Raw genomic sequence first — 22,636 nt, 5'->3', positions numbered from 1 at the left:
AAATTTTACTTCAATACATAAACAAACAACCAAACAAACAAATCAATCAATCAATCAAACAAATCTTTTAATTATTGATAGCTTTTAGTGATTAAGATTTATCTCACAACCCAACCCAGTTCTAAACTAATCTATTTCACTAACTGGCACTGGCTTCCTATTATTTCCCATATAAGATCTAATAGTGAGCTCTGATACCAATAATGTAGCGCCACGGAAGCTAGCAGCTGACTAATCCAAGAGATTAACTAAATAAAGAGGCACTAAGAATCTAAAACATGTACTTAAGCATTCAATTAAGAAATCTGCTACAAAACTCAACCCAAAACTAACCCGCTCTGAAACATATACATACAAGAAGTCCTCTCAAATGATACATATAAAATAGTCATTTGGTTTACAGATACAATATGTAATATAATAAACATAATAGAAGTTAACCAACTAACGAAAACAACCTTTGAAGCTTTCGGTGCGCAACTCTGATCTGTCTCTGAAACTGAAAGTGGGAATGGTGAGCACATCATCCCTAAAAGGAGTGCCCAGTAGGAATAACATCTAACTTTCAAGTAATCATGATGAGATTTGGAAAACAATAATGTTTTCCAAAACACTAAATAGTGACCAAGTCACTGAGATAAACAAACATGTATATGGGCAAACTTTTTCTTCAAACAATGTATAATATTCGTGTTAACCACACTCATTAGCTATTGATATCACCAAGACCATGATGACCCATTCTAAGCAATAAAAGCTGAATTCATGTAGATATAAATGTGAAGGAGCGTATCCTACATGCCATAAGTGGAAATTCGTATTTTCCATAACAATTCATATGACAGACAAACATTACAAGTCCTTTCCAAACCATGGAAAGATTAACAAAATCAACAGAAGTACAGTAAAGCAATTTAAACAAAGCATGGAATGCACACTAGACAATGCATGAGTTTGTTAAGCATAAAATTTTGTAAGAGAAATAACAATGGTTACAAAAGAGTCAAATGTATTCCCACCTCTTTTGATGACAAGCCTCGCCTACCTCGAGATCCATGATCTACTGGTTCATACTTTTAATCCATCGTTGTTAATATTGACTAACTGTTAATCACACAAGAAGTCTAAGAATCTAGCCAAGATCGCTTACACAAGAATCATACAATTCTATCTAATGGTTCTATGCCATTATGGTATCTCATTCTCTATCTTTAGCATAAACATGGTTTACTAATTGAATTTGGGTTGTATCTAAAGTCCATTAGTAAGTCTTATGAATATCTACAACTTCGTAGAAGAAGCCAGAGGCTAACTCGGACCATAAGAGGTCCAAATAATCAAACTAGTAAAACTATCCCTAAGCCCAAGCCATTAATCCGGCCCATTAATCTAAGGCCTGGTCCATCTGGTCAAGTGACAGTCACTAACGGCCACTGGTCTACTAACAGTCAACATAAGTCAACATTCAAGGTCAATTCTAGTCCAGGGTCAAGTCCAAGTCAAAAGGGTCAAACCAAATAGTCTAAACTAATCCGCACTGAGTTAAGTTAAGACTAGCATGCCCAAGTCTCAGAACATAATTTCATACAATCACTATACGTTCTATTCATTCAACTAAAATTCAATAATTCAATACAACTTTAATTTAAGCCTACCTGCAACACTAGTAGTTCCAAGCTTTCACAGCATTTTCTAACTCTAAGCAACATCAACAACAACATTCATCCTCCACCATACACAACACCTTCAGCTGTAAGACTATTCTTCTTACTGAAATACACTTGCAAATCCAAAGTCCTCACAACTGCCGCGAAGAAATGATCTGCATCAACTTAACTCAAGTCATATATCAGTACATTCCATCCATTTAAACCTTAACTGCAATTTCATTTATCCCCCAAACACCACCAGTCACCACTTCACTATTCAAATACATCCCAGGCTCCTCTCCATGTACTCTGATCACTAATTCAATCACAAATATCAATTGCAACTCAACATAGCACCACCAGACTTCATCTGCAATCAAATTCCTCTTAACACAGACTAATACTACATCTTCAACCCAACAACACAGTCAGCCCCTAATAGCATCCCCATTTCCCTTCAAGTGCAACTCAACTCCCTTAACCACTCCATGACCCTGTACTTACCAAACTAACATCACCTACAACTCCATTTCAGCATCAGCAACATCTCCAACTTCACATCTGTAATTTCTCAATTCATCTACATCCTCTTCCTGATATTCACAACTACATTTCCATTCTCTATTTCATTGTCACTACCTTCTCAGACTTACACAACAACATCATCCCTGATTCAATTCACAATAACCCAACACAGCTCCCTCAATTCAACCTCAAGTCAATATCACCACCAAGAACTCAGCCACAGTATAACATCCTTCAACTCTGTCTCAATCCTATTTCATACATATAAGCTTCAACTGGGATAACATTGTCCAACTGTAATATCTACATTTACCCACTCATTCCACATCTGCTCAAATAGCACATACAGGACTCAAATCTCATAATATGTAACCAGCTATCCCTGCACCAGTAAACACCAACACTGACAGTTCCATCTTTGTGCAACAACACCATCAATACAAACATGTTCTTCACCAAAGGCTTTTTTTATAAAAATTCTTCCCTGTGAATCATCTCAAAACAACATCAACAGATAAACAATTTTATCTCCATCACATACCCCATTTATCTAACTCAACTATAAATCCAATCCAAATATCATCATTTCATCCTCGATTCTTTGAAAATCAGTTTGAAATAAGAGAACCCTTAATTTCTTCTGAAATCAAAATTAAACTTCACAGAACATCTCAACCTCGTACTTGATTAAAACCCATCTCTAATTAATCATTTAATTAATCAAATTCAAACAAATCAATCCATCTTCAAATTAAGGTAACCCTAATTTACCTTTTCTTCTGAGTATCTGAACCAGCCGCTTGAACTAAGAACACCACCAAATGAGTCTGATATTACTCTCTTCTATCAATTTCAGTCTCATAATCATCTTCATCACCTTCTCAAGAACACAACCAAAACCCTAATTCAATTCTCTGTAATCCCCTTTCATGTTGATTCTGATTAAGAAACATAGAAATCTTCACCACCAGATACACTTCAAGGATCGAACCCTTATTAATTCATCTTCCAAAACACTCACGATTTAATTCTCTCAAAAATCAGAAACCGAAGAGAAGAGAACGAGGAGAAGGAAAATAGAGATGCTACTACTATCGAATGGTTTAGAGATAAGACCAACGAAGATTACTACTACTACTCACTTGATTTACTAAGGGGAGTCCAGGTCAGCTAATTTGCAAAAGACTATTTTGCCCTTCACACCTATTTGATGATATCTTCTTCGTCCGATATCCGAATGACACGTTCGAGTAGTCAATTCTGCATAACTTTTCGATTTCTAACTAACGGTACTATTTTCGTATCTATATCATTGTTAGATTAATTCCAGTTAATCAACGTTCGTGTTAAACTAATTGAGTTATTATCGGCTAATTCGTCACTTGACCGGTCTAATAGCATTGACGAGCTTGAGGGTCCTTACAGTTTCGAGAAATTAAGAAAAAAAAATTCAATTTTAGTTTCTTAGAAAAATTAATTGATTATAATAAATTTTCAAAACAACTTTTTTCTGTTTATGGAAATAATGGATTTTTTCAATTATGGTTAAAATAAGAAATTATTTTAATGGTTACCAAACTATATAAAATCCATTATAATCTACATAATGGATTATAGGCTGATAATCCATTAAAATAATGGTTACCAAATAGCCCCTATATGTATCATTATTAAATTCTAAGTATTTAAATGAGCATCAAGTTGCTTATAGTTCATAAGACATATTTGCCAAAGACGGTCATTATACACGGTTCCGTAACTGGACCACTGTGTATATTCTTCTAATGTGAATTCAAGATAATTTCTCACATACTTACTTGGAACCCTAATTAGATTTCATCTGAACATAGAAAGTGTCTGCTTGATTCTCAAGTTATCTTAGCTTGAATTCTAAGAAACCCCCAGTCTTGGAAAAACCATACATAGAGATGCTCTTTCAACTGGGAAATTAAATCTCTGACACTTTATGTCCTAGTCGGTAGCTAGCTAGATTCGTCATAACCTAGTTTGCATATGGAAATATAATTAGGTCTATGACTAAAAAGGTTCGTTTTGGGGATTCGTGAAGCCAGGTATGAGTATCTTTATCTTGATAGTTCATATATCCTGAATTTTTTTTTTTATATTGGTCAAAAAACAAAGGAACACATTTTAAAGTTTGCATGAGAATTGGTGTACGGATTGAGTAGATTGAAACGTAGTTGGCGACATAACAAAAAATCTTAAGTTCGTAAGATCAATGGAAAGGCAGTGAAGGTAAATGTCGATGCTGGTACTAAGCATGAAGATTGTCTAGGACGTTTGTAATGCCAAAAAGTTTGTTGAAAAGTCCTGTAATAGAGTGTTTATCTGATGAGGTGCGCAGTATGTGGTTCGGCATAATTCGAATTGGATTCTTCGAGGATGATGAAGGGATTATGGTGGGGAGGTCAGATGATGCTACGTTTATCCGGCGATGCAACAACATAAGGTAAGATAAGAAACTTATTGGCATATTGCAACATTGACGGTGCAATGATACATGTCCGATAAATCTGAGTTTGCCTAGCTCAAGAGATGAATTAAGGACGCAAGATACGTCAGGGAATGACTTAGGCATTATTTTATGGGTTGGACAATGCAAGTGCAGCAATGGCGTCACCAAACGCGTCATTGTAATCAGTTACTCGGTCGGATTATGCAAGTGATGCATATAATATGAGGTGCGAATATAAGTAACGTACTGAAGGATGGAATGGCATAAATTTACTCTTATGATAACGTCCAAGTGAGTAAAGTAAGGATGGAATGGCATAAATTTACTCGTATGATAACGTCCAAGTGAGTAAAGTAAGGATGGAATGGCATAAATTTACTCGTATGATAACGTCCAAGTGAGTAAAGTGCATGGCCAGGCCATTTATGATGCAAGAACGGTGTGGTTACGATGTGGTCGGGCCACATACTTTCCCTCTTTAAATGATGACACGTCGTATAAAGTAAGAAAAAGTTGAGAAAACAGTTTTATTACCTAATTGTTTTTCTTTTTTTCTTTCTATAATTTCCTATTTTTTTTCAAAAAATACAATAGTTACGTGGATTTGGAGGGGACAAATATTTTAGTTAAATAGGTGTCAAAAAATAAAGAGGGGCCACATACAAAATAGATGTGGCCCGACCATCGTAGCCGGGGCGTGCAAGATGGTCCAACAATGAGTTGGGAAGATGGTTACCAGTTAGTTATGAATATCACACATACACACACGTGACATGGTAAGGAGATGAATTGGAACATTTATAAACTAGGTCTATAACCCTATTTGGTACTTCTTAACCGTCGAGTAAAAGTATAATATCAATTGGCGGACAACACAAAAAAAAGCATAGCTGTTGAAAAGCACATTGGCGGTTATAGAGACTGCATACAGACATATGGCTACCCATGGGATGCGCAAACAGATACACATAAGTTTCAACACTACTCCGGTACTATAAATAGGATACAAAATGATAATTTCGATAGTATTCATTTGTAGAAGAACACTTGTTTACCGAATTGAAAGTTAGCCTTAGTACAATTGAATAAACTTGTAAAAGTCCAGTTTTGGACTAGTTTTTGTTATCTTCCCTTTTTGCAATGAAATTAATGCAGTTTGCATAGCTCTTAAGTCTTAAGTTTATTGTTCTACTGCTCCCTTAATCTTGTGAAGCTAATTAGCACCTTACGCAGTATCAAATGCAATAAAAGTTTAAAAGATTAACATCAAGTCCTCCATCACCAATCTGAAGTGATATTTGTTGTTTACACTTGGTAGTCTAACCTTGTAAGGCAGAAGCATGGTGGCTTAGAGAGCAAAAGAAAAAACATTGTGCTCTAGGATACAGGCCATAAGAATTCGCATAGGGCTACGAGTGGTTTCAGATTTCTCTCAAGGTAAATAAAATAAAATACAAGATTGTAAGATACTACCAAAAAAATATCAATCAATAAATGAAACTGAGCACTGGATTTTTTCGGTTGGGGTAAATGAGCCTACGTAGAGTAGATATCAAATCAAAAACAAAAACCGCTCATAAGTCACCCAGAGATTCTAATAAAGCTCCAAGCTTTCCAAACACGTTCCCCTCCTCCTCCCCTGCCTCCACCTCCTGATCCGACTCCGAAGACACTGACTCCGATTCCTCCTCTTCCCCCTCCTCCCCTTCCTCCTCCTCTGCCTCACCATCATTCTTATTATGGTGTTTGAAGGGATTTTTCCGTCCACCGGATTTTTTCTTCCCATCATTCTTGTGATGGAGGTGTAGGCCGTGTTTCTTTTTTTTAGACTTACCCTCCTTTTTTTCATTTTCATTTTCATTTTCATTTTCATCTACCTGTTCATATATAAATTATACACAGACGGGAATCAATGCATACAACAATAATTTATTTTTAGCGTTTACAATCCCTCCGTTGAAAGCTACCTGGGTGAAAGCTAGGCCGATTCGAATCCCTCCGTTGTCGGATTTGTTAGAGCCAACAATGATGTAGTTGCAAGGGCGTATTTCAGCATTTTCATTCACCATTCCTTGTGCCAAGAGATCGTCGACATAGATCCTGTATACATAAAGATCGATCGCTCAGCTAAAATATATTTCTTCTGTCCCTAATTAGATGAGCTATTTGGTTTTTAGTTTTATCCAACAATAAATGAGTTATTTCACTAATCAAGGTGGTATTTCTAAAACTATCCTTTTAATTGATTATTGTTACTGTATGAAACATGTATAATTTGAAAGTCATGTTTATATTCGTTGCGTAAGTGTTTTAAAATGCTTTTCAACGGTATAAAATTTATAAAAAACCGTGGTATAGTTTAAGAGATAAATCGTTTCTAAATTTTACTAATTATTGCCCATAAAGGTATAATTATAAAAAAATACTTAAACATACTTCACTTTCTTTCTTGCCTTAAAATTTGTACAAACTACAGATAACTCATATAATTAAGGACGGAGAGAGCAAATGACAACGGATTGTCACATTCGTAATAATTACAGAAAAGAAAGAACTTGGACAAACTTACGTCAATTCACCGATAAAATCATCCTTGCTAAACCTATCTTTATCCATGATCTTAAATTTGAGTTTATATTTAGGATGTTCATCTCTGATATAACCGGCATACTCCACATTAAATTTGAGCTTTTCGTTCCACACGGGTGTTTTTCCTTGTTCTGATATTTCATACATGTAAGATTTTATATGCTTAATTAATATTTCAGAATGCTAACTGGTAAAATTGACAAACTTCGAACCAATGTATACTTTTGCAAACGGTGCTCTTACGCTTCTGATCACCAAACTTAATTACCACATACGGATCCATTTTACCTGCAAAAAGAAGTTCCAAACATATCGTCGGTTGAAGGGGGCAATTAAGATGCTAGAGTATACAATGTAATTAATTAGCCATGGATTGTATAAGGTTTGATGATGATGGTATACCAATCAGATCGGTGTCTTTGAGTATACAAGCATCCACAAGCAACACTTCTAGTGTACCCGTTGTCATCTCTCTTTCTCTTGCCCAAGTTAATGCTTCTTCTGTTTTTTTCTCTTTTCTCTGCGTTTATACGGTGCTTTGCCGGAACGGATGCGTTTTTTACTTTGTTGGCGATGGCTAATGGCATGGATTTTAATTCTTATAAGCAACTATTTTATTGCAGGGAATTTCTCGGTCAAACTTGAATCTCGTATAGTTGCTGTTTTTTAATTCAAGTGGAAGAAGTCATGAACCAACTGCCTACTTGGCTCCACATCGTCAACGATTTTGGATAGCTATTTAAAGTCTTAAATGTAGTTTCCAATTTGCAAAAAAATACAGTCCACAAAAATCCTCATTAATTTGAGGTTTCCAGATTTCTTCGTCAACCCAATAGCGAAGGATAACGATGTTCATTAAAATACTAAATTATCTTTTACACAAATCTAATAAATCTGATTATATAAAAAAGATGCAAAGACCTAAATCATTTTTATTAACAATATTTAATCAAAAACTGAAACTCAATCCACCAAAATCAAAAATTAAAATTTGATCTCAAATAACAAGTCATTTTCTTAATGTTTTTTTTCCAAACAACATTTTCGCCAAAAACAATAAAATTGAGTTAAACCCCTTTAATCCTTTTGAAGAGAGATTCATCATCAATTTAAGTATGAAACTCTCAAAAATTTTCATCAAAATTTTCTGAAAATTAACCATAATCTGTTGTTATATGCATTAACGTATACTGATTGTTGTTGATGTTCATCAAACAAGAAGAACATGGCCCGTAATCGATGGATATGGTACACCTACATAAACGTATTCTGGGTTTTGTTAGAGTATTGCTCGGTTGAACCCATAAATTTTGCTATCTCAAGCTTGGTGTCAATGTTAGGTGGTCAAAACTATATCTTGATTTCTAGTCTACTAAGTCAAGTTTCAGACAGGTTAGAATTATAGTTAAGTATCAGAGATCACCCTCGAAGACTGAAAATCGACAAACACATTTGGAGAACTTATGTATCAGGTATGTGAAGAACGAACCATTCTATTTTACTCACTATACCATAGTTCTAACTATTGAGACTATGACGTATGACTTATAGTAGAATTACAAGGAAGAGCTTCCGACTCAAGCTTGTCTTATGAAAAATCTCGAAATATGATTTAGCGATTATATGTTCAAAGGTCCTTAATAATATTAATTTTATGAATTAACTTGTGGATCAATTGAAAATTGCCCATGTAAATGATTATATCACTTGGGAATGTTTCAAACATCATAAAGAGAATATATGAACTTACTGTTATTTCTACTTAGGGTAGGTTAGCGAACCAGTTCACAAATCATAGATATCTGACATACAGAAATACAACAAGGTTGGTGAACCAGTTCGCAAACAGCAAGTTCAGTTCACGAACCTGGCTGGCGAACCGTAACGAACTGGATTTTATAAGTTGGATAAATAGGTTAGAAGTTCGCGAACCCGGTTCACGAACCGTGGTCAACCGAGATCGATAACCGTAGCACCCTGACTCATGAAGAACCTCAGATCCAGACGACTCAGATCCAGACGACTCAGATGAGTCAGCTGCAAACAAACAAGGTGTTAGTCTCACTAATTGATCACGTTCAATCAGGCAAAAACCAAATCCATAGTTTGTTATTTTCCCAGTTCAATTAGTTCTTGTAAATAAGTATTTTTTCCTACTTTTTTTCTTTTTCCTTTTGTAATTTCATAAATTTTTTATCAAAATGAAATAGATCGACCTTTTTCTCATTTTTATTTTTAATAAGAAAGAAATAAATTCATGATTATTGAGTAATAGGAGTGGATAAATCTGCTTGAACATTATTTTTAATCCAATATGATATTTTCTGACTTGATTCTTTCACGCTGTTAATATTGATATTATATTTGACAATGGTATCTGCAACATAATTGGCATCTCTATGGACCTTATTCAAGACGAACTATCAAAATTAACTACAAGTCTTAAGATATCTTCTATTACATTAGAAGTAGTCCATTTAACAGTAGTTAGACATCAATTTACTGCTGAAATCACATTTTGTTAGTCGCCTTCCAACTGAATCATTTTAATCCCTTTACTTCCCTCCCAAAGCACAGCTTCCAAAAGAACTAGCACCTTAGCTTGTTAACCATCTGCAACCTTTACTAATACTGATCTATCTCCGTTCCTGTACCTGCACAGTTTCTCAACATTATCCCCACTACTGCATTTTTAGTAATTTCATGAAACAAGGCATAAAATTTATTTTCATAAATTGGTTAGGTGGTTTTTCCTGACACTTAATAGTATTACTATCCAATACCTATCTATTCAAAGATAATCTATATACTATTTAACCAAGCAGATTGATGGTTCATGACCAGTGTTGTAGCGCCCTCTAAGCTAGTAGCTGACTAATGCAAGAGATTAACTAAACAAAGAGGCACTACAAATCTAAATCAAATACTTAAACGTTCCATTAAGAAATCTGCTACAAAACTTAACCCATAAACTAGCCCCACTCTGAAATATATATATACAGAACTTTTCTCAAATAATATATATACAATAGTCATTTGGTTTATAAATATAAATAGAACATATAACATAGTAAACATAACTGAAGTCAACCAACTAACAGACTCAACTCTTCGAAGCATCCATTGCGCAACTCTGATCTGTCCCTGAAACGGAAAGTGGGAACGGGTGAGCACATCATCCCTAAAAGGGGTGCCCAGCAGGAATAACATTTAACTTTAAAGAAATCATGAGCAAGATTTGGAAAACAATACATGTTTTCCCAAACATCAAAGTGACTAAGTCACTGGAAATGCACAAACATGTATATGGACAAACTCCTTCTTCAAACAATGTATAATATTCGTTCTAACCACACTCATTAGCTATTGATATCACCAAGACCATGATGACCCACTCTAAGCAATAAAAGCTGAATTCATGTAGATATAAATGTGAAGGAGCTATCCCATATACCACAAGTGAAAATTCGTGTTTCCCATAACAATTCATACGACAAACAAACATTACAAGTCTTTTCCAATTCATAGAAAGATTCAAAGAATCAACAGAACAATCATAATACAAACTAAACAATGTATGAAATGCACAAATAGATAATGCATGAGTTTGTAAAACATAAACTTTTGTAAAAGAAACAACAATGGTTTCAAATGGTTTCAAAAGAGTTAAAAGTATTCCCACCTCTTTTGACGACAAGCCACGCCTACCTCGAGATCCACGATCCACTGGTTCGTCCTTTGAATCGATCATTGTTAATATAGACTAACTGTTAATCACACAAGAAGTCTAAGAATCTAGCCAAAAGGCTCACACAAGAATCATACAAGTCTATCTAATGGTTCTAATCCCAAGTCCACTAAACCATCCCATTAAACTAAGGCCTGGTCCATATGAGTCTATTAACGGTCACTGACGGTCAAATGGTTCAGCTATCAGTCCACGTCAGTCAAAGTTTAGAGTCAAGGTCCAACTCGGTGCACTGAGTCAACTCGGGTCAATATAGGAACTCGGTGAGTCAACAAGGTTCAACTCAGGTTATCAAGGTCAACTCGACTCAGTCACATAACTGAGTCAGAAAAGAAAACTAAATCATACTGAATATGTTCAGTCAAACAACTAACACTTCAAGGCTGAGCTAAAGAACAGACCAAAGGTTCTCACATCCTCATTTCCACTTTAACATCTCAACATAAATTCATTTATTCTAAACAAACTTCAAAATTCATTTACAATTACAAAACTTAGCTTACCTGCAATTGCAGTAGCTGCAAGCCTCCATGAAGCTACAAGATAATCTTTACATCAATAATACTTGATTCACATCTCAGGCCTAAGATCACTTTTCAATTTTATCTTAATCATACAAACAACACCACCATATCTCAGAACCGCAACTACCCAGGCCTAAGTACAATCCAATAGCAACAACACTCAACACATCATCAAGATTATATCAGCAAAATCTAAATTCCATGAAACAACACCATCTGCACCACTGTAACACACAACACAATTCCAAACCTCAACCAATATTCTGTATCCAACAGTTACAAGCCTACACCACCAACTACAATTCCAACTCCAAGACATTTCAACTTCCTGAACCAAATCATCTCAATTTACAACATCACCAGAAATTGATACACACAATCTATCATCACCATCACCTACCTTTCCCAGACCTCCACCAATAATTTATACTAACACATACACACATAATTGATTCAATCTCAAATCTCTTACCACTTCCAACTCAAATTCTGTAATTTCAATTGCACAAACAACACACCCTTCTGAACATCAATTCACAACCAGACTAACTTTAATTCCATATGTAAATCCATCAAACACAAATCATCCTTTCACTAACAAATCCACTTAAGTCTCCAGATTAACATCTTATTTCTCCTCCCTTTAATCCACAACAATACCAACCCACTAGTATACTTACTTCCATCACTATTGACAAACTCTAATAGCTACAAAAACATCATCCTCATTCATTCCTCTAAACCAATCCATAACACCACCATATATATTCACATTTCATACATTGGCACAAAATAAACTAGCTCCATGTGGATGAACATTAACCTAACCTACAATTACAATTCCATTGCAGGTACACATAACCATTTCAATCCTACCTCAAGAACAATCTCCAAAACTCAAATAACAACTTTACTAAATCTACAGAGAAGATCAATTACCTCAGATAAGCTTTGCTCAAGCACCAACCAGTTCAAGACTCATAATAACTTCATCATCATCTTCTTCTTCTTCTTCTTCTTCTTCTTATAAATACGATTCAGAACCCAACTTCACTAGTAGATTCAATCCTCCATCTGAGCTTCAAATACAAAATCCTAACTATCGAACTTAAAGTTATTATTCAATCTTAACTCTTAATTCACATCAAACCCACCTTCAATTAATCTCTTAATCCTTGAATTTCAACTTCCAAATCTTCTTCAGAAATTATAACAAACTATAATTCCTAAATCTGTCGAACAACTTCTCTTCTTCGAAATCAAACCCCTAATCTTCCATTTCACATCAGACTCATTGAAACCCATACCTTAATATCTTCTTATTCAATTGAATCAGTTCATCTTCAACTCACAGAACCCTAACTCAGTAATTTCTCGGTTCAACTTCCTCCTAAGATCAACCAGAAACAACAACACCGCCATCACTTGATTCATACTCAGTCTCACCTTATTTCGATCTCAGAAACCTAATATCAACTCTCAGATTAAACAGTCGCCGAGAAACAGAGAAGAAGGAAAGAAAAGAAGAAGAAAGAAGAAGAGAAGAGAAGAATGAGAATAAGAAAGAAAATAAGAAAGAAGGTTACTTATCTTCTCGATTGGGTGAAGATAAGATCAAGGATAACACTATTGCAGCCACTCTCTTTGCTAAGGGAACTCCAGGTCGGTCTATTTGTGAAAAGACAATTTTGCCCTTCAAACTAATCCAATGATATCTTCTTCGTCCGATATCCGAATGACACGTTCGAGTAGTCCATCTCACATAACTTTCCGATATCTATCTAATGATACTAGATTCGTATCTATATTATTGTTAGATTAATTTCTATTAATTAACGTTCGTGTTAAACTAATCGAGTTATTAGCGGCTAAAACGTCTCTTGACTATCGCGAAACCAGTCAAATAGCATTGACGAGCTTGAGGGTCTTTACAAGTGTAATAGTGTCTTGAGAATTTGGTTAAATATTGTCAAAAAATCTGGAGCATCTATCTATCCGGATATACCAGAAAATGGTGCCAGCAGTTTGAATATTAACACTTAAATTTTGATTCCCATTTTGCTGGTTAGGTCAATGATATTGAAGACAATCCTGGAAATTTAGGTCCTGTTTGGTATAGTTTTCAAAAACAGTTTTCTGTTTTTAAAAACAGAGAAAACAGGAGAAAACGCGTTTGGTAAGGACATTTTCAGAAAATGTTTTCTATCTGTTTTCTGTTTTTAAAAACAAAAAAATGAAAACAACAAATTATTGTTTTCTGTGTTTTCTCTTTTTTTCTTTTCTTTATTCTTTTCTTCTTTTCAGAACAAAGTAAGAGATGGGGAATGACTGCAAGTGAGTCATGGCTAATATCACTATCTCTTAGACGAATCTTTACATTTGATCCGATTTAGTTGGTTTTCCTTGTTTTCAAAAACAGTTTACCAAACAATTTTTAGAAAATGAAAACAAGGAAAAAAGGGTATGTTTTTAAAACAGTGGAAAACTATTTTTGAAAACTGTTTTTCAAAACTGTACCAAACAGGCCCTTACATTCTTCATTTCTTGGGATAATTGAGTACCCATTCAATTCCAAACTTCTTTAGTGAACCTGCAGTCAATAAACAAATGCTGCATAGATTTTTATGGTTAGAACATAAAGCAAAACTAAATCAGCATTAGCATTGAATTTATTGACTATGTCCCCGAGCAGGCGATTCTGAAAAAATATTTCCAAAGGAAATGAAGAATTCTTGGTGCTAAACTGTTTTTCCATAAACATTTTCAGTTTACAAGAGTGTTGGTAGGAATACTGAGTTACCTATTGGATTCATTCAGAAGGAATCTATAGGTAGATTTCAAAATAAATACCCATTATGAGTTAGACTCCATCTCAACCTATATTTTATATTCATGGGAATTTTAATATTCATGATGTATTAAACAGTGGAATCAACAAGCAAAGTTGTAAGCAGATTAAGGTTCCAAGATTTTGTATCTGGATAAATCAGTTGACTGACTTTACTTAAACCGCAGAGACAAAATTATATTTGAGTCTTGCTTTTCTATTGGAAACCAAAGATCTTTCCAGATATGATCACTCTCACATGTACGCAATTTCCCAGCAGTGATATTTTTCTAACTATTTCAAGCCGTTGGAAAATGCCCCTCCATATCCAAAAGCCAGAAGTTTTATTACCATCATGAACAGGGTTTCCGTCTCTCAAGTACTTGAATTTCAAAAATCCTAAAACGCAAGGAATCAGGATATAAAATCATTCTCCAGCTAGGAGAGCCTTTTTTTTAATTACAGTTTTTTTATGTTTAGACCCCGTAAAGCTCTAGGTTGAGCTACAACTTTCCATTGTTTCAAATATGTGCCTCTACCTCTACTTCCTTTGTTCCATAAAAATTCATTTGGATGGAGTCTTTCTTGTTAGATAGCTCCTTGGGTAAAAGGGAAACAGACATTTCATGTGAAGTTAAGGCTATTAAAGTGGACTAAGTGAAAAAAATTCTGCCTAGTTGGTTTAAAAATATGGATTCCAAGTAGAGAGTCTGGAATCGTATCTATCCATGAGTTCGGTGAATGAATTCATTTTATTATGTTGAAGCATATTATGCACACCAAAATACTTATCATTAAGAGGAATTCTATTAACTCCACGTATATATTAGAGATCTCATTCTTAAATCTATTATCTACTTTAGGACTGAAATACATACCTGATTTTTCAAAATTGATTGACCGACCAGAGTAGATGCTAAGTTGCTCTATAATTGAGTAGAGATGTCTAGTTGCAGCAGGAGTGGCCATAGAAAAAACAAAACAATCGTCTGCAAAAAAGAGATGAGAAACAAAAGGACTATCTTTATGCACTTTCATACGTTGTATATATATGGTTATTTTTATTTTGCAGTAGTTAGGTCCCTAAAGAATGCATCCATGCATATATAATAAAAAGATAAGGGGACAAGGGTCCCCATTGTCTCAAACCTATGTGTGGTTTATATATTTCACCAGGATTTCCATTCAAGAGAATAAAAGAGGAAACAGTGGTGATACATTGAGAAACCATTGTACACCAATCCTCATTAAAGCCTAGTGTCATAAGAATATTGAACAAGAAATCACATTCTATCCTATCAAAATCTTATCTCATATGAAACTTGAGAGCATACAATCTTTAACACTTTACATTTCCTCATTGAGTCAGCCAATTCATGCGCTATCATTATATTATGAGTAATCACTCTACCTGACAGAAAAGTAGTCTAGTTAGGAGAGATAATCCTATTTATGAAAGGCTTGAGTCTAGAGGCCATGAATTTTGAAATAATCTTATAAGCCACATTGCAAAAACTAATTGGTGTAAAATCAAAAGGAGACCTAGGACAGGTTTGATTTAGGAATCAAAGCTGTGAAATTGTTGTTTAGCTGTTTAAGCATGTATTTTGAGTGAAAGAAGGCCCGAATGATAACAACTGTGTCACTACCCATAGTGTCCCACATCTCTTGATAGAAGCACAGATCGATCATACATTTGACGGATATTTATTACAAGTGGAAGAAATCATATTTTTACATTGCGTGAAAGTTTGAATTGGTAAGGGTATTTCAATACAGTTTGGGGGAGAAAGTTATTACTTTTATGGGGTAAAGTCGAACCATAGATTTTTTTAGAGAGTAAACCACAAACTCATGAAAATCCCTATTTTTAAGGAGGGATGAAAAAATAAATTTAATAGAAATGCAAAACTTCACAATCAAATTATTAAAGACTGTTAGAGCAATGCTCGGTTGAACCCACAAATTTTGCTATCTTTTCAATGTTAAATGATCAAGACTATATCTTGATTTCTAGTCTACTAAGTCAAGTCCCGGATTAGGTTAGTATTTGATAGTTGAGTGTCAGACATCTCCCTCGAAGACTGAAGATCGACGAAAATATTTGGAGAAATTTTGTATCAGGTATGTGAAGATTGAATCATTCTATTTTATTCAATATATCTTACCATTTTATCTGTTGAGACGATGTCGTATGAATTCTAGTAGATTTAGAAAGAAGAAGTTTCGAGTCAAACTTGTCTTGTTAAAAATTCGAAATATGATTTTAGCAAAGATGTTTAACGGTCCTTAACAATATTATCTCTAAGAAATTTATTGTTCGTGAATTAATTCGTGGATTAATTAAAAATTGCCAGGCAAATGATTTTATTACTTGGGAATGTTTCAAACATCATAAGAGAGAAATTCAAAACTACTAATATTTCTGCTCAGGGTAGATTGGCAAACCAATTGCAAATCATATATATATGAGTTTTTCAGAATTACATGGAAGGTTAGTGAACCAGTTCACAAACCGTGAGTTCATTTGGGAACAGATCTTTAACTCGGTTCACGAACTGAATTCTTGAAGTTGGTATTTTAGGCTAGCAGTTGGCGAACCCGGTTTACAAACCGTAGTCAACAGAGTTCGGTAGTCTTGGATGGTTGGCGAACCCGTTTCACGAACAGTTGCATCTTGACTCGTGAACAAGCCTTACGGTTCACAAACCGTTGTACCAACTTTCCAGCAGATTTTACCAGATACTAAAAGACTTATTTTTTAAAATATGTTTATTATTTCTAGAACACTCTCAAACACTCTAAGACTTCATTGATCACTCAAATGTTCATCATGATTAAATTATTAGGTGTATAAATGAACATCAAATTGCTTTAATTATTTTGCATACTTGCCAAACCGAACACTCATTATACACGGTTCCAGAACCGGTCCATAGTGTATATTCTTCTATTGTATTTTCAAGACCTAAAAGTGTTTGCTTGATTCTCAAGTTATCTTAGCTTGAATTCTAAGCGACCCTGGTATTTTATAACCATAAATAGGGATTCTCTTTTAACAAGGAAGTTCAATCCCTGATGCATTGTGTCTTAGTTGATTCTAGAGTCGTCCTTTATATACCTAGGTTTCCTCTGAGAAGCATAATCAGGTTTACGACTAAAATACTTCGCTTTGGGGATTCGTGAAGCCAGGTCCGACTATCTTTACCTTGATAGTTCGTGTATCCCGATCATGCTTTTCTGTTATCGAGGTTTTTGTAATTTCTTCCAGGCAAGATAGATAGAAATCACAAAGTTTTCTTCGTCTCATGCTTTGTGATTCCTCAAGATAGATATCTGAAATCTGATCTTAATTGATCTTTTGAAGATTTTTCTTGAGAGGCGGCTAAGAATCTAGGCTGCTCTTTGCGAGTAAGTTCCGGATTTGTGAGGTTTCCTAGATTTTTCTATTACAAACATATTTTCTCACCTTGATATTTAATCTAACCGGAAATAAAATAGGCTTATCTATTAGAGGCACATTAGTATCAAAAGTGTTCACTTCGGCTGAAGCAAGACTTAGGCTGTAAAGGACGTCAACTAAGGGAATCAATTGCGTTGATCCTTGCGAGGTTCAAGAGACGTAATAAGAAAAGAGAATTTAACTGAATATCTTGGAGGGTGGATTCAGTCTTCCAGTTCGATGTTTGATAGTAGACTAGTGTCTTTAGCGGCTTAATACTCAAATCTGGACGAGGTCCCAGAGTTTTTCTGCGGTTTCTTCATTAACAAAACTTCTAGTGTCTTGTGTTTTTATTTTTACGCATTATATTGTTTATCTTTATAATTGGATTTACACAAGTTGTACATATTCAATCTTAGTAGATACGTCCATCTAATTGTGATCGATTATGAGACTCGTATCTTGAAAGATAGATAACAAGTTTAGTTACTCGGCATAATTTTGATTGGATAATTTGGGCACGTTGGATATTGATTTTTGAGATCCTCCAAGTACTCTTTTTAACAATCAGGTTCACGAATCCTTGTCTATACTGATTGAGAAGAGGTAGAGATATAAACTCTATATACATATTGTCAAGGATCATTCAGTCGGTTTACTTGCAATTGTATTAGGTTTTGTCCATACAAGTTTCCGAACTTATTAACCCTGCGTTTTCAAAAACCACATATTTTAATTATTTTAGTGAGTAGGATTAAAATAATTTTCTAGACAAAAAATGTGTTCGTCATTGGAAATTATAAGGACTTCTAATTAAATTTATACCATCGTCATATATTTAATCAATGATCTTGATTAAAATCAACACGTGAAAATAAATTATAAATTACACAATTTAGTCATGGAAAATTAACATCTTAATTATCATCAAATTTTTGATCATTATCAAGATAAATAAACAATGGTAAATAGTCGATAACACGGTAATAACGAAGCTAGGAATTTTATACTTTAGATCTTATTCTTTGGTTTTGCAGGTTTACGCTTTAGACCATATTCTTTGTTGGGGAAATTGGCATCCTGAGCGCAGCGGATTACAAGATCACAAAAGCCAATTGGTGATATCATCCAAATATGGAGAAACAATAAAGGAGAAAGAAGATAAACAACACACAACCAAAATACAAGTTATACGCGGTTCACCTTTACAGACTACGTCCACAACCAACACCATCAGAAAAACTTTCATTATCATAAAAAATTATTAAATCATCTTTTCGTAACCAACAAAAGAAGATCCAAACAAAAGAGTTAAACAAGACATACCCTAGAAGACCGTTGAAGAAACCATAGGAACAAACCCCCTAAACCATGTTTCAAACCAGCCTCATGTCTTCTTGCACATCTTCTTCACAGTTACTAGTAACAAAGGAGAAACATGGAAACTCTTTCCCTAAAACCTAAATGCTAGAACACCAAAATCCTCTTTATACAAGTATTTCACACTGATATTGACATTTATTGTAATTTTCGACCCTCCTTAACAAAGAGACCAAAAACCTAAGCACAAGGTTTTACCACTCTTCTAGGTTGGATGTCTACAAACCTTCAATTCTATTCTTATATATAAACAACACAAACTTAGCCCTTAAAAACCTTAATGTAACACCCACATTTTTTGCATGGCACATGCTCAAAGATGCATCATTTTTCATGAGATAAAGCTTGATATCAAGATTTTGTTGTGTGATAGGGGCATGTTGACCCAGAACAGAAGTTGCACCACCATGGTGCGTTACGCCAGTGCGAGGATAACCAAGTGCAATATTGCATCATCTGGTGCTTCGCGCCAGCAGGAGGCTGGCCAAGTAAAAAAATTGTACCACCATGGTGCTTAACGCAAGTACGAGGCTGGTCGAGAGCGATATTGCACCACTATAATGCAACAATCGAGTTGGGCATCAGGACAAAACGTGAAATACCACCACTATGGTACATTAGTGATGGGTGCATGATATAACAACCATGAATAATGAAGCAATCATGTCAAAGTGCTCCGAAACTTTGGTTTTCATAAATGTCAATAAGAGATATAAGGAGGGGTAGTTGGTTGAAGTTGCATTAAGAAGGAATGCGCCATTAAGCTTCAAACCTTAGCCTATAAAATCTATATGATGCGAAAGCATCATTAAGGTGCGTTGCTTACTCGATAAAACTTCATTATGTTTATGCACTATCGTTACAGCGCTGCGAAACTAAGAATGCACCACCATGGTGCAGAATGAAAAAAAGTCCAATGATGCAAAAGACCCTATGGCTTATACATGATAGGCTTTGCTTGGTTTTGTCCTTGCAACATGAGTTGGATTTAGTTGCTTGTCCCTATGTTGATGAACTGCGGTCCATACTTGATCCATTCAAGTTACGGAGCGTATGCAGACAGCCATAACGAGTTGCATGATTAGTGGTCTAGCATCTTGTCTCCCTTATAATATAATTACTAGGTGATTGCGACATTTTGTTAACTCATACCAAATCATTTGACGTAGGCATGTACCAATTGAAAAGTGCTCATAACAAGGAAAGGAAGCTCATACTTCCCACGACCAGGAAAGGAATTTAAACTAGAATGCAAGTTAGGGAAGCTTGCATAAGACACTTGCATTACGAAGATGACGCAAGAAAAGTACGGCATGAGCTTAACCGATGCACCCTTGGAACGAGCAAGATCATTGCTTTCTCTCAGTAATGCTGAACCGAAGTAAGGAAGCTAGAGAATAGGCTTGTAATTACCTATGTACAACTATAAGGCATTGTCATATGCCTGCATAGTGCTCGGAAACATGTGATGCATGTAATATCGGTATAAGCCTTTATGGCTTGCACCTTTCAGAAAACAAGGGTAAGTTGGCACAGTGCGAACTAAGTTTAACGCATCATGCTTGCGAAGCATGGTTGAAATGAAAAAGTAACGTGTATTTGCATGGTGGAAAGGGAAGATTTAGGACCCGGTCACTGCACTTATGAGTAGCGCATCAGGAAGTTTCGTCCTGCGTGGCTGGGCGTCGCAGGCGTAATTTTCCCGTTCGTTACACTTAAATTTAGGAAAAAAGTCTTCCTAAGATTATATTACAAATTAATCAATTATTAGGCATCCCATCTTAGTATGGAAGAGGCCCAAAACAGGAATCCACCTATTTACTTAGTCACCACCTCAGATCATGCTTTCAAGCAGGAAACAATTATAGGAAAATCACCTCCATCTTCCATTAGAGTTGTTCACTATATATTATATATTCGTTGAGTTACTTTTAGAATTGACATTCGAACTTCCATCATCGTAGAACCACCTCTTCGACCAAAACACCACGAGATTGATAAAAAGTCTTCAAACATTTTCCACATGAAGAATACTTGTGAATTGATCATGAAAATCTTCAAATACCATGAAAATCTTCACAAATACCTTGAATATCTTCAACTGTCATCAACGGATCCTTGCACATGCGCCACCATTAATCAATTAGAGCATCATCCAGAAGAATCACCGTTAGCTCCACCTAACCAGTAAGCTAACAACATATAGAACTTTAACATATAAAGGAAGAATTAACTTCAATATCATACTCCAGCACATGTCATAATTACCGTGTATATGAAATAAACCATCATATATCTCCATTATGATTAAAAAGCTTAATCCTTTGAGCGATTCCCAATTCATCACCAAACTGACATACTTTTTTACCAAAATTACACCTAACATACTCACTATGTATATATAGCGCATGAATACCCTATTATCGTACGTGGTATATGCTTCCGAGATTGGGCACATTCTTGATATTACGTGCAATCCATCAATAATACTTTTAACATATATTAATAACAACATAAGTATATAACACCTCGTGCATAACTTCGAAGCGTTACCAGAATTTCTTTTACATGAGACCTCACAGTCTCATCCTTTTTACAAACTTTGTAATCTATTCTTTATGTTGTATGGTTACTAACATCTTTCAAGAAGCATATATATATATATATATATATTCCACCTCATTTAGTAATGTCTATTCTTTGTAATCTATTCTTTATTCTGCATCCCATACTACGTCATAAAAACTAGCGAGGAACACACACTTCTATCAAGTAGAACCTCCAATTTCACAAACTCATCTTTGTGTAAACATTGGTAGGAGCGACAAGCAAGTATTGATATATCACACAAGCACTTCTAAGAGCTCTGATATCAATTGTTGGGAAAATTGGCACCCCGAACGCTATGAGGCACATTATCACAAAGGGTAATTAATTAATAATTTAAACCAAAGATGGAGAAATAATAATCGGAACAGAAAAGACGGTGAATCAATTTGTCTAATTTGGTCGGAGTGGTTAATTAAAAATTTAAACTAAACATGGTGAAAAAATAATCGGAACAAAATAGGCGGTGTATTAATTTGTCTAATTTGGTCGGAGGGAGTTTTTTATGAGTAAATTTGTCTATTTGATATTATCCTTACAGTAAGGTGGTGAATTAATTTTCTTTTTCTTTTTTGATGGTGAATTAATTTGTCTAATTTGGTCGGAGGGAGTTTGTTATGAGTGAATTTGTCTAACTGATATTATTCTTACAGTAAGATGGTGAATTTTTTTTTCCACTTTAGATCGATAAAGAATTGCTATGTTTACTGGCGAGTTTCAAAGTCAGGTCACTAACGTCGTCAGCTAACGGATTTACCATTATACTACAGTGATACCGGCCAGCTAATTTTTTTTTGTTTTATTATTATTATTGGAGACTTTGTCCAAAAAAAAGTGGAAATTTTATATATACCTCTCATTTTCATGAA

At 34.9% G+C, this 22,636-nt stretch overlaps 1 protein-coding gene and 1 long non-coding RNA gene across 2 annotated transcripts; both read right to left on the bottom strand.

The window, feature by feature from the left end:
• Positions 1 to 5,811: 5,811 nt before the first annotated feature.
• On the bottom strand, positions 5,812 to 7,942 carry LOC113339072 (elicitor-responsive protein 1-like). Its single transcript, XM_026584475.1, has 5 exons — positions 7,642 to 7,942; positions 7,462 to 7,527; positions 7,220 to 7,370; positions 6,618 to 6,750; positions 5,812 to 6,527 (listed from the first exon to the last, which is right to left on the bottom strand). The coding sequence occupies exons 1-5, from the start codon at positions 7,706 to 7,708 to the stop codon at positions 6,225 to 6,227; spliced, it is 720 nt and encodes a 239-aa protein (XP_026440260.1). The 5' UTR covers positions 7,709 to 7,942; the 3' UTR covers positions 5,812 to 6,224.
• A 1,726-nt stretch (positions 7,943 to 9,668) lies between these two features.
• Positions 9,669 to 13,712, bottom strand: LOC113338757. Its single transcript, XR_003354838.1, has 3 exons — positions 11,491 to 13,712; positions 10,922 to 11,006; positions 9,669 to 10,383 (listed from the first exon to the last, which is right to left on the bottom strand). It is a non-coding gene; the product is annotated as an uncharacterized LOC113338757 (long non-coding RNA).
• Between the last annotated feature and the right edge of the window lie 8,924 nt (positions 13,713 to 22,636).

This window comes from Papaver somniferum, unplaced genomic scaffold (assembly GCF_003573695.1).
Source record: "Papaver somniferum cultivar HN1 unplaced genomic scaffold, ASM357369v1 unplaced-scaffold_19, whole genome shotgun sequence".
Lineage (NCBI taxonomy): Eukaryota > Viridiplantae > Streptophyta > Magnoliopsida > Ranunculales > Papaveraceae > Papaver > Papaver somniferum.
This window is presented reverse-complemented; position numbering and strand designations above follow the sequence as displayed.